Source organism: Phaethon lepturus, unplaced genomic scaffold, assembly GCF_000687285.1.
Source record: "Phaethon lepturus isolate BGI_N335 unplaced genomic scaffold, ASM68728v1 scaffold4654, whole genome shotgun sequence".
Classification (NCBI taxonomy): domain Eukaryota; kingdom Metazoa; phylum Chordata; class Aves; order Phaethontiformes; family Phaethontidae; genus Phaethon; species Phaethon lepturus.
This window is the reverse complement of record NW_010536839.1, coordinates 138,806-152,703: the sequence shown is the minus strand read 5'-3', so window position 1 is coordinate 152,703 and position 13,898 is coordinate 138,806. Positions and strand designations below refer to the sequence as shown.

The 13,898-nt window shown below is 37.7% G+C and overlaps 1 protein-coding gene across 1 annotated transcript in view; it reads left to right on the top strand.

Moving 5' to 3' along the window:
* The window catches only part of FBN1 (fibrillin 1), a 142,735-nt gene that overhangs the window by 8,086 nt on the left and 120,751 nt on the right, over window positions 1–13,898 (top strand). Inside the window, exons 3-4 of the mRNA XM_010286279.1 lie at window positions 121–216; window positions 1,799–1,894. Of these exons, the coding sequence (XP_010284581.1) occupies window positions 121–216; window positions 1,799–1,894 (192 nt within the window). The remainder of the gene's footprint in view (window positions 1–120; window positions 217–1,798; window positions 1,895–13,898) is intronic.

Genomic DNA, 13,898 nt, shown 5'->3' with positions numbered 1-13,898 from the left:
ATACTGGCTTCTACTTCATAGAATCAATCCCTAAAAAAAAAAACCACAAATCCCTTAGCAGATTGTTAACTGTTTCTGACTGGTTTTATTTAACTAAGGAAAATCTTTTTTCCTTTCAAGTACAACACTGTAACATCCGGTGCATGAATGGAGGTAGCTGCAGTGATGACCATTGCCTCTGTCAGAAGGGATATACAGGAACGCATTGCGGACAGCGTAAGTACACTTTTATTAAGGCAGATACTGTGTACAGTTAAGTAATTCTGGGATGTGTGGACTGGGCACCCTTCAGCACTAAATTTCAACTGATGTTGAACTTGTTTTTGATCAGGTACAGTGGAATTTTACAGGAAAACACATGACTTTGTAATGAATGCTGAGTGAATTCTTTCTGATCAGGACTATTAAAATAAACATCATGTGAATTCATAATAATTGGATATAACTTGATCCTGTAGTTCTCACACTACCATAATTCCCATTGACCTCCAGGGCTTTCCACTCACTAGAGCAATAGACCATACATTTAGAATTTACGTGGGATTCAGTTTTCATCTTATAGACAAAATCAAGCTTTTTAATACAAAGCCTTGTTTTAATTTCAGGGGTTTACTTCAGACTTAGCTAGTATGCTTTAGGAATTTTGCTCATTTTGTTGTTGTCTTATTAAAGAGTTGATCAACATATTTTTGATTTCCTCAATCAATCCTGAGCCAACAACATTCCTGGATCTGCTGCTTGAAATCTCTCCCAAACTGACTCTGGTGGTCTCTTGCTCTTCTTGGCTGGAATGCTGTGAAGAAACTGAAATAAGGATGTAGACACTGCTTTTAAGCAAGACTGTCATGTTCACTGCTATCTAGTGAACTATTGGTCTGACAGAGAAAATGTGTTTAGCTTATTTAATGAAAACCTTTTGTGCTCTGTCAAAATCAATGGCACACTCTACGTGAACTTCAGTGAGACCAGGAATTTACCCTAATAATCTGGAAGAGGATCACATGGTGAATGGATTAAGAATTGTATTTCTGCCTTCTCTGTGAAATATCAAGTGGATAAAAGAGGATAAATGGAAACCTTCTTTCTACTGAAGTGAATGTGAAATGGAACAAAGAATAACATTACTCAATGAGCATCAAATTGTATTTCAAAGCCCTTTTTTCATGTGAATGTTATAATTTCTGATTATTTTTGAGAGCAACTGCTTTTGGAGTTTATGATGAGGAAAATTGGGTTCTGAATCTAGTGACAGCATCGTACAGGGGAAGAATATCTTGGATTAACAGTACAAATAGCTATTGATTACATTTTGCTATCCTAGTTGATAGCATGAATTATTTAACATCAGCAAACAGCCTTTTAATACTGGATTGTTTTTCTATTATGGTAGAGGAAAAATTTCATTTTAAAATTTGCTTCTGAATAGGAAAATTTCTGAGGATTTTGAGACGAAATTTTCTTCTGCACCTTCTATCTGCAGTCTCTACTATTTCAATGTTTCTTTGCCGAAACTTTCAAAGAGATGTTATTTTGAAGCCATCTCAAAGAGAAAGGCTCTGAGAGGTCAGAAAAGCTGTGATTGTTCCTATGTTTATATTATGCTCCTTTGACAAGATGGATTTGTGATGCTTGAGGACAGGAAGTAAGAAAAGATCTTAAGTAGATTCTGGAAAATAAAGTGTTCTGTCCTGTTATGTTTACCATTTTTACCGGTTTACCTGAGCTGGTCAAGTACATACCTTCATGTCTTTCTGGAAGTAGCTCAATAAAGATTACTTTTGCCTTCTCTCTGATACAGCTGTCTGTGAAAACGGATGTCTAAATGGAGGCAGATGTGTGGCTCCGAATCGATGTGCTTGCACATATGGCTTTACTGGACCCCAGTGTGAAAGAGGTATGTGCCCTAAAACAGTGGGAAAAAATTGATGTTCGAACTTGCTTAATAGTAACTTAAAAATACTTATGAAGTACTTAAATAGTAATATTTTATTGCTGTCTGTGAATAAGGTAAAATATAATTAACGTTCTTGTAGAATGCAACGTACAGAAGCTTTACTGAAAGGAAAACTCCAGTCTAAGGAAGATGTGGAGATATTAATTCTGGAATAACACAAATTAAAATGGTGACAACTTTCCTGAATTACACTTTTAATGAGAAAGAAAACTTTAGCATTGTTTTAAAAAGAAACATTCAATCTTACCCACCTTTGATTTTTATATATCACAAGCATTGTTTGGTATGATATTAATGGTTAGTTCTTTGGTTCACAGTAGGTTTACTAAGTGTCGTTTTCTTTTCCTGGGGCAAAAATCCCCATTTATTTACTCTAACAGTAGGGTTGTCGAGCCATTACCTATTCTAATCTATAGTTGAATCGATTTGGTTTGTTTTTGTTTGTCTCAAGACTGGGAACAAATTTTAAGTAGCATTTTTAGCAATATGTGAGCTTCATAAGGTTAGAGACCAGGATGAAACACACATGCAGCTGATTAAGGCCCTTCTTTTTTTTACTTTTTTTGCTATGAAAACGCTCCAATGGAAGAGGTGGCAAATAAAAAATATGGATAAGTGTTTTTACTCAAACTTTGATTCAGATTCAAAGTCATCAGAAAAGCTTTTTGTATCTCTGATACATTTACTTACCAATGATAAGCAGCATCTTGCCTCTGTCTTTGGCATGTTTTGTTTAGGCAGAGTTTATTCAATTCTTCTTTTCATTTTGTATAGATTTATTGTTACCGATTTTAGCTTTTTACTTGCGTATCTATAGAGATAATCACAGCTGTTTCCAGATGAAAACACAGCTATACCAACTGTCTTATCTGGTATATGGATTTTTTTCAGGGTTATTAAACCAGTTTAATGGTTCATTTGAGAGAGAGATAGTGAACAGTGTTCAGGTATAATCCTTCTGTTGCATTTTGTAATATTAAAACCAAAACATTTTCATTTGGTAGACCTATCAATTGATCTGTTTAGTTGGAAATTCATACACAATATTCATGCAATACGTTGCATTATATATCTATGAACCCGGGACAGAATAGACATCAATAACCTGATTTAGGGCTTGTGTGTAGGGGATGTGCTTAGCACATGAAATTTCTGTCAGTGAGCATGTCAGATGATCACTGCTGTCGGTGCTGCCCCTGGAGTAATGGTTGTCTTTTTTATATGGGCAGCATAGGTGAGTGATGCAGAACAACAAATCTTAGGGAACCAAAGCTTTTCATTCTGTGCTGGAACACACAGTAGGATGAAGCAGTTATTTCCCGCACTCCGTACGGCAGATAAATTGCTGTGTTGGCACTGTGTGAAGTCTTGCCGGTTGTCCACTCAGATGTTGGAAAAGTAGTTCAAACTGATGATGAAGTTTTTCTGAAGATTGGAAAGTAGCTGTGTTCTAAATCTTGGGATCTCACTGCTGGAGAGGAGTAAGAGGAATGGAAAATTAGGTTAAAAATCCTAAAGTGTGAAGAGAAGAAAGTCTTTATAGGTAAAGAATATACTGAATATTACTGCAAAGGCTTTGAATTTCAAGCAGTGGCTGCTTGTTCTCCATGGGTGAAGGGTTTGAGCCTTCTGAAGTACAAGTTCAGAAGAAGATTGTTCAATACTGCTTTTCTGTGGCCTGATCTGGGACCAGTTTGACTCCACCTCATTAGGGCAAGTTTCAAGGCTGAAGCCTGTCCCTCAGGACTCCTGCCTTGTGTCGGGTGGAGTGAGAAACTGGTGACACAGAGCCATTTGAGCCAAATCATGCCGTCATGAAATCCACACATGTTACTGAGCACAATTGAGGTGGAAGTCTGTAACTTTTATGCCTTGTCCATAGACAATTTTTACTTAGAACATGTGTTTGATTCTATAGTTATCAATAAAAAAGAAAATAGACATTAATGAGCTGTAGTATTTCTGGCTAATGCTCACTGCAGTATTGAGGCCAAATGATAGTCATATCTTCCTAGAAAACCTCTGAAATTTGGCTTCTTTCACAGAGATTTCCTGCAGCCTCTCTACCTAGCTGAGCTAATATGTTCCCCTCCTCTAGAAAGGGTGTGGTGTTTTTTGGTCCCAGAATCACATTATGCCATCAGAAGAACTTTTTCTGAAGATAACTTTTAAAGTATAAGCTAATGTTGGTCTTAGTCAGAATAACTTGCATTGTTCAACACATGCACCTGTGTGGTCATTAGGGAATTGTCTGGCTGCATATGATTTTACACATCTGTCAGCTAAGTAAGAGGTCCATATTTTGAGCCTAGCTTTGGAAAGTTACGTGGATTTGTGACACTCCCTGGTGGGCTTCTGATGTATATGTGGATGGAGATTATCCACTAAATTGACAAGATTCGTGCCTTGTAGAGTAAAACTGTCTTTATTAGAAAGTAAAAAAAGGAGGGGGGAAAAAAAAAAAGGGGTGAGGGGAGGAAATTAAAAGAGAAATAAACTATCCCATTTTGGGGGAAGCAGGAGAGGCAGATTGTTTTGAAAATACCCTGTCTGGATATAAATGTAATGTGAAGTGGTAGGATTTTGTGGCATGCACATTCTCCATCTGTTTGGCTGTGGTTTGACTTCTAGGTCATGCCATGCCACACACTAACAGTGATGTAAGTAATTTACTGCTGTGTATCATGCAGTGCTTTTCTCTATAAGCATCAACTAATAGTAACAGTCACAAGAGTGTTTGTGGCACGTATGTCACAGACCAAAGAATATTCCAACCTTTGCTGCATATGTCATGGCTTAGAACTGAATAAAACAATGTTGAAGCAACCAAATTCATGTGGGTTATTCCAATAATCTGATATGGAAAACAATTAAAATGTTGCAGGTGGTTGTAGCAAAGTTAAAGCCAGTTTCATACCTCCAGAGGCAAGTTGTGTAGTTCTGTGTCTACTGTTTTAAGTAGGTTTATCATACACTTAGTCCATATTTGTAATACAGATTAGCCCTATTGGTATTACTTCAGTAAATGCTGACCGTATGGTTGTTAATGATGATCTGCAAGACTTCTGCGAAAGTTGATACCTTCAATATATGCACAATGAAAGGGCTTTATCTAGTGAAAGACCTGCTGCTTTCACAGTGCAGCAAACTCCATCGAATTTGTGGCATGAGTATTTTTATGTATTTATTCAGTCATTCTTTGAGAGGGCAGCAGCTGGCCTTGGACAGTTTTGGCACACAAATTGCTTTTTGTGTGTCTTAGAAGTGTTAATGATGGTATAAAACACTATAAACATGAGCAAAAGGAATTTTTAGACTCATTATTATCAATGGAGTTCCTCTTCATGTTCTGGGAGTGTGTAGCATGTCACTGGTGAGATACACTTCATCAGAGCTGTATTGGTAACTGTAGCATGGTCAAAAGGTGCACATGTATCATTAACTCCTCAGTTGTTGCATATGGTGTTTGGCGTGTTTCTAGAGCAGGGGAAGCTCCTGGGCATACTGTCAAGTATATGCAGGTGTATCATAAGTACAACAGACCTGGCTTTTCTGTGGGATAATGTTCATCAAAAAGGTGAATTTGACATAAGCGAAACAGTAAAAGTGTAGTGGAGTTGGAAATGCTTCCTAGAGCAATTTGAGACACATTTAAAATACATAGTCCAGAAGGGAAAATATTTCATGGATATTGGCTCAGTTAGAATTTGAGCTTCAAGGATTCCTTCTGGAAGGTGCTGAGTTCTCTGGCTGGGATCCAGTGATGGGCTTTGACATGCATTTAAATTCAAACCTGAGATGTCAATATGCTTAAAATTATGCAAGTGCTTAAGGGCCTTGCTAGATTTTGGCCCAAGCTTTCAGAGTCAGTTAAGATCTGAGAGGTGCACTCAGCTTTTAGCATATATAGTCATATTATTAATTAAAAGAAATCACAGGTAACAGAAAATGAAGATGCAAGCAAAGCAAAATTTCTACTGCTTAAAATCTAGACGCCATCTTTATGCCATCTGACTTTTAATGCTGAATAACTTGAGAGAGTTACAGATTTTGCAGTTCGTTTTACAGTTACTGAAGAGATTGAGAGCAGAGACTTAGTTTCTTCCCCTGAGGATGATTCAGAACATCAACAGCTCTTTATTGTCTGTGAAAGAGCGTACGGGATTTACTGGCTATGTGAGATGCCCACGTTTAGGTCATGTGAAAACATCCCTGTGTCATGCACTTTATGGAAGTCCAGAAGAAAAAATGATGTTAGAAGCTCAGAGAGATCAGACATCCCTATCAGATTTGGTAGAACTGTGTCCTCCAAACTTGTGCATAAAAGCTTCATTGACTCTTTGAATCTATTTCTCTTTGGACATTTGGATGATTATTCTTTGAGGGTGACTTCTGTATTATATAAAATCATACATTGTTATTATCCCTGTATTGCAAAAATGCAATAAAATGTGGTTTTCTTTTTCTGTCCGGATCCATTTAGAGGAACACAGTGGAAGCTTAGAATGTGTTACAGCCCTGTTTGTTTATTTGAATGCTTATGACAACATCAGGGGCTCAATCCTGCTGCATTTTGGAGTTTTGCCACTCAACTTTGCGTAGGAGCAGAATTGGACCTGATGTAGTTCAAATATTAGGAGAGTACCACGTGTGTTTTGTTTTTTTCTGGACTCAGAATACGAGCAAATGATTGCTTTTTCTTCAAACAGAGTCGTTTCTGTACTGCTCTTTTCATGGCAGGAATTTTTGCATAATTTTTAATTATATTTGGCCATTATTAAAAGTTCCCAGAATTAATGCCATATGTAAAAATATCTTTCCCAGAGCCTCTCTATGAAAGCGCAGCCACTGAAAGTGGTTGAGAATAGTGTAGTGCTGTGTATATTTTTTTTCTCTCTAAATATTACAACGGGTAGAATGTTTTCACAAAGAGGACACTGCACCCCTTAGTGTGCCCCGTCTCTGGTATTTAGTCTAAATGGAAAGTAAATAACAAAGTGTAGATAGCAGTAAAAGTATGTTCCCAAAGCCTTATGTTGCATTTAAAGTAGTATTGCAGCATATGGTAGCTGGCAAACATTTGAATAAACTCTATTTCTGTAGCTGTCTTCCAAGAAACACATCTGTTGACATAGACATGTAGTTTCTGCAGCCCTGTAACATGAATGCATGTACAATATTATAGCAGCAAACTAAACGATGGCTAAGCTTGAAGGTCTGGAAGAAGGATTCTTGCACGTCATTTTCCCCCTCAAAAATTATGAAAAATGGCTTCAGGCTGAGGATAAATATAGGCAGTCACAGAGTGACATTTTACTATCCTTAAAATAATTTTAATACATGTTGCCACCCTTGATGTCTTTCAGTTTCAAAACAAAAAATCAGTATCAGTGTCTTGGATTATGTTGAGATAAATGGATGAGAACTCTTTTAATTTTTAAAATTGAAGCTGCAGCTTAATGGTGGAGAAGTCAGTCTCTGCAGAATAACTATGTGTCATTTAAGATGGTTTATAATACTTAGCAATATAATCAATAGATCTCTGGATCAGAACTCAATACTAAGCTCAGTCTGTTATTTAATACCAAACAGCATTTTTAGGATCTTGTGTATGTGAAGGCTTTTATCCATTGTTCTGCTCCTTGCAAATACACCCTCTAACTTGGTCCTGTGTCTCTTAATTTATAATTTGTGCATCTCAAAATACCACATAGCAAGTTTTAAAGTGTTTCTTCAGGTATATAAAGCTTAATCAAGATCCATAAATGATTCAGTACATATGGGCTTAGGTCTCTTGTGAGATGTGAGGGCTCCAACTTTTGTATGCGAAGCTGAACATTTACGTTTTGTTCCAAATAGAGTTTTGATTTCAGTCAGACAAATCCAAATCCAAAGTTTTCATTCAACTATTTGGCAGCCCTTTCTGTATTTCCATGCCTTCTTGATTGGCTGCTAAGGGCACTGACCTTTAGATGTGCAGTAAGGTATTATTTGGACTTTGTTTTGTTTTGATTTCATTTTAGTTGTAGCAGTGGAGATACATACAAATTTAATCACAAATTGAGGAGCTTATGTTTTGATGTAAATTATAATACAAACATTTAAATTAAATAGCTGCATTGGTGTAATCTGTAAGATTTGATTCTTGCATATAGGACATTGAAGGGACTCATGAGAATCACTGAGATCATTGTCCTGGTACTGCAGACAGCTTTGTTGTTGAACCTGACGCCTGCCTCCAGGTGTGCTGGCAGCCTGTGGCACGTGTTTGCTGTGCAAGAAATTCAGTTCTGCTTTCATTGCAGATGGGCTGAACCTTGCGCTGGCTTTGCTTACGTGTGGGACTTGCAATCTGCCTTGTAGTGTCTTAAGAAATGAAGAGTGGAGGCCTATGCTTTGATCGAGAGGTTTTGTTGAAGTTATATACACAAAGAGATGTCTATGTTTGTTTGGTTATGGGACATTACATTAATACAGATAGGACTTTTATATACACAGTGCAGGCAGTTGAAAGATATAACTTCCCTGAATGGCCTGCACTGCCCAATCTGTGCTCTGTGGAGCTCCAGGGAGAGCTGGGAAGAATCTGTCTAATGTGTTGTATCCTGAAAGTCAGATTTTTTTGTGTGTATGTGCGGAAAGATTGAGTCAGCTTTTATTGATTTTGGTTGTCATTGCAGCACGGTGTTGCATCTGAGGCCTTCAGAATGAATGTCTTCAAGCTGTTCTTGCTCTCTCAGTACCATTGTAACATGCCCATTTTTCTAATTTCAGCTATCTGCCATTTCCTGGATCACTTCAAAACTTGTAGAACATAAAATAGCTGATAACAACTAATTTCTCATGGAGCTTTCCATAGAAAAGGTGCTTTTGAAATGGTGACTCCTAGAGTTGAATATGGTACAGGGAGTAAGCTGACAACTCATCTGACAGTGCCCACTTAGACATTTATGGAGAAGAATGTTCCTTCTTCTCTGGGCTGCAATATATTTTGATACAACAAAGCACAGCTACCTGAAATCCTTTCATCTGTTACAGTGAAAACAAGTGTTTTCCTTATGAATCACTCTGAAGTATTATATGAATATTTCCCATTTATGCCTTTTTTTCCTTATTGACCCGGTAAGCTGCAAATATTTGTTACAGTTGCAACAGAAAAAAAATCAAGTATCAGTATGTAGGATACATCAGTGAAGTTTGTGTTATGGACTCCATTTTTTCTTTCTGTGTTTGCTTTTTCAAGTGATCTAAAACTTTCATGATGGTCAGTTCTAACAAAGAAAAGAGAACCTCTTTTAAAACATCATAGATCATGCCCAATGCAAGGATAAACTGAGAAGGGCATTTCCAAATAAAACAATTCTTTTATGTAGGTCAGCTGCAAAATATTAATGAAAATGCATCTTAAGCAGAGGTGCTCAAAATGGTCAGTGCAACTGCTTTGTCACATGTAAATTTCCTTGCAACATATTTGTAACAGACCTGATGAAATCTCTGTAAAAATCAAAGCTTTTCTAAAGTAAACTTACATTTAGAAAGATATCTCATATCCTATCTCAGCATAAAAGTTGGAAAAAGTTATAGGAATAACTACCTAAGAGCAGCTGTAAGGAGAGTCACATTCACACTTCCAGTTGGCCTTGAGGAGTTCCCAAATAATGACTGAGTGGGGTTTTTTTTGTTGTTGTGTTTTGGGTTTTTTTTGTCAGTGACAGCTTATACGGTTTGGCACTCTAGAGAAATGCTGTAGGAAAAGAAAAGAGGCCTAAATAAGGTCTGAAAAGAAAGGAGCCCTAAGAGAAAGATCACTCTCCAAATTCTCCTCTGCTGTAAAACAGAGCCTAGCTTTGCACTCCTTAACCAGAAAAAACTCCCTTTGGAAAAAGGCAGAATTTCCTTATGTAAAGAATCCAATATTCAATATTTCTCTTTGTAGAAAGATGTATAAAGGCTAGGGATAAGTAATTAAAAAAAAGGCATAAAAGTTATTAAAAGTATGTGTTTGTAGACACATACACACATATGGGTTTATATTTCAAGAACAGAAATATGAAACCTTGTAAACACCTGATTTTTGATTGTCAGTCTTATACATTTACTGTGTGTCTATTGTGGGCATTACCCAGGCTAAACTAGCACAGATAGGTTAACATAACCGCAGTCTGCTGTGCTATGGTCTTAATTTCTTTTCATGGTGGTGTAATTGAGATTACAGGTTCCATTCTGAAGGGGTGGCCTCTGCACCGTTTTCCTTGATCCTGAATGTTTAACTTAGTGTGTGTGACTCAGTTTTTAAAATGCATTTAACTCAAGTAAGCCTGGCTTACCAAATGATCTTCGTCATGTTTTATAATGGGCTCTTCTCATCATTTATGTTTTTTGCAAAGTTTACCCAGTGATCACCAGGAGTTTCAGTACTGTCCCCATTTCCTCCTTACTCCTTGGGTCTGCTGTGACCCTCTAATGCTGCTTCTTCCAACGCAGAGGTGCTGAGAGTCATAGGAAAATAGGAGCTTAGCAGAAACCTGTATGCTCGCAGTTCTTGCCTCCTTGGGAAAGTGGTGGCTGGTGACTGATGCCTTCATCCTGCACCACTATACACAGCATGGGACAAAGCCCTTGCGCCGCTGTGCTGAAGCAGAAGGGTCCTTGTTGGCATTGCAGCAGTGGTAATAAATTCAGTGATATTTTGTTAGACTTACCATTTTCTTTCTTGTTTCTGTATACACAGCAATGTCTTAGTGCTCTTTGGTCTCAAGATTAAACCATCAGTTTTTGCCGTAAGTCCTTTTACATTGGTCCCACTGCTTACAGTGGCTCCATTGAGTCTATTGATAGATGAGTTTTCAGCAGCGCTGGGGAAATCAGTTTATCTCCAGCAAAAACAGGCAGCGCACTAAAACGCATGTCTACTGTTTAGTAGAGTGACTCTTACCTATCAAAGAATGTATTTACTGTTTTTTAAAAAAAGAGCCATAAGGATTACAGGGGAGAGAGGATAATTTCTAACAGTATTTCAGCTTGCAGAATCGCTTAGAGCAGAAAGGACCTGTTGAGATCATCTAGTCAAACCCCCCTGCTCAAGCAGATCAGCTAGAGCAGGTTGCCCAGGACTGTGTATAGCCACCTTCTGGAAAATGTGTTAAAATATATGTTAGCCTGTGATTTGTAACGCCTCCAGCTGTATCATTCAGACCTGCTAGCCATTTAAGGAAGATCCAGTGCTAACATTGTCAAAGCATTCATAATCCTGGATGTTTTGAGTTTTTTCTTATTTGTGTGTTCTACTATCCAGAGGCTGTTTGTCCTGTGGCAGCGATTGATTGAGTGCTGTGAAATGAAAGCACATGTTATGCTGATAATTTCTAGTGTACTTGCCTAATAAAATTCTAAAAATGGAAGAGTTAGTTTAAAAATATAAAATAAGCAGGCAAAATTACAGTGGTTCATGGGGTGGGGGACAGGGAACGGTTGTAACTCCTAGTAATACTAGTAACTACAGACACACTGTTAGGGGAATTTTCCTATTTGCACTTGACACTGGCTGTACTTAATCTGTTTATCACTTAAAACAAAAAGATGGGGAGATCCATTAGGTACTTGACTGGTAATTTCACCTGATTTAGAAGGAAACTGGGTCCATCAGTGATGGGAGATTTTAGGGTCTCAAAAGCTCCTATGTCTGCTTAAGTTTCTGGGAGGTACAGCAAGAAACAAATCAGTAAACATACAGTGGAAAGTGCTGTGCACTTTCTTTAAAGTGCAATTGAGATCAATCTTAGTGAGACACCTTGAACTGCTTCTTCAAGGGCCATTGGACTACTCTCTGTGCTGGAATAATATGTCCGGATGTCTTCGTTCATTTGAGCGGTACAGTGACGGAATACTGCTTGAGCTTGAAATGTTTATAAGAGGTAGTAGTAAAGCCAGCAAGCAATGAATTATAATTGTCCTGCTGGGATATGATGAAAGCCTTTATGAGAATCTCCATGTCCCATTGGGACAGTATGGGTGGTAACTTGGAGAGATTCGTAAAATGGTAGTATGACAGCTTTACAGTCAGATTAATACAGGCTTCAAAAGAAACCACAGGGTCAAAAATGACTTCCAGACTACAGGCTTTAAAGGCAAAAAGATCTACCATTGAAATGGGCAGTTAAAAAAGAGGTGATACATAACTGTGAAAGGACAGGCAATGTTAGGTTACTTGGGCTCCAATAACCTTTAAAATAAGATACAATTTAATGATGCAGATACTCTGTCTGAAATTGAATTGCACCACGTGGTGTGAATTATTTCAGTTACTTGATTCTTGAGGTGAGGAGTAAAGGAGTAATAAGAGGACAATCTGAGGGTTTTAAATAGGGAGAATGTAATGTTTTAATACACTGAAATTGGGTAGACCTATAGGGGCTCATAAAGAAAAAGCAAGAGAAGCAGGTGAGGGGGAAAGATAGGCAAGAAGATGTCAGAGGGGATCTAGCCAAATAGTTTTCACACGTTGCAGGAAGAGAGTGTTGAAAGCAGGTTGAGAAGTTTAGACTGCTGCTTGGGCAGGGGAAGCCCAGCGGAGATGTGCATTCCATTCATCTGAACGGCTCTTCTAGTAAAAACATTGCTAGACACAAGCACAGTCCAGGAATGGCAAATGATGAATGACTTTGCAAGCTATCTTGCTGGGTATTTAATCTGTGTGGTTATCTAAATAATTTGAAATGCTTCTCTTGGCCTGCGCCAGGCTGGGCAAAATGAAGTGCCATGCATTAAACCTTGTGCTATTTCAGCTCTTGGGTCCCAGCAGGAACCTAACAAGATATGGCTCCATGAAAGGTGATACTATATTAAACTAACAGTACAAGTTGTATCAAAAACTCAGTTCCAAATTCAATACAAAAAGTCGTGTTTTTAGAAGGCATTTTAAATCTAGTACTAGCACTTCAGTCACTTGCTGATGTCAGTACAAAAAAAATGCTTTGTACAGCTGCTGACTGCAAGGAAGATGAGAGGTTAAATTGGGTTAGCAGAAATGAAAGCAATGGAAGAAGTATTGGTATCAGAATGTTTATGGAATTTGTCATTGAATAACAGAAGTGTTTAAATTGGAGCACCAATTTAAAGCGTTCCTTTTAATAATTTTTTTCCACATTTATGTGAAATTTAAATTATTTACAAAGGTGTATGAGGAAATATTAATTTCTTCCCCTCTTAGGAAAAAAAAAGTAAAGATGATGGCAAATCCATCTTGATCTCTCACTGTTCAAGCCTTCTTAAGCTAGGGCCTGAGCCACCAGTGTATATTAGAATAATTCTGCTATTCTTACTACAGTTGATTACAGTGCTCTGTTATAAAGGGTGGAGGCACTTGGTTGTTCTCCAGAGAAAGTGAGTAATAATTGACCTAATGTACAGAGCACATGAATAACATATTCTTTCGGTAAGAAATTTATGTTTTACAGGGTGTGCTAGAGTTCACATCCCTTTTTCACATCTTCCAAAAGATTTTAAAATACTCAGCTGCTCTATTAAATTTCTAATTCAACAAATACTCAAATACAAAGTATGCATTAGATAAAGCTCTTGAGTTGAATCCAAACATTGAAAAATCTTTTAATCTGCCTTGAAAACAGCTGTTTAGAATTTTGAATAGAAATAAAAACTTCCTTCAGCCTATGTTGTTGATGTCCGCTTCAGTCTGTAGTTGGGAGGAATTTCTCTTTGTTACTTTGATGCAAAGTCTTGCTGCCGTTGCAGTGATTTGGCTATCCCCAAAACATACCAGGAGTGGTATCCTGGTCCTGTTTGAAATAAATGGTAACGCTTCCTTTGAATTCAATATAATGGAGGACGGACTTCGCAGAAGACTTGAGATAATGTTGACACTTCAGTTGTAGTTGTCTGGAGTGCAGCTACAGGAGCTCTCGTTGCCATCTCCCACTACTAAGGG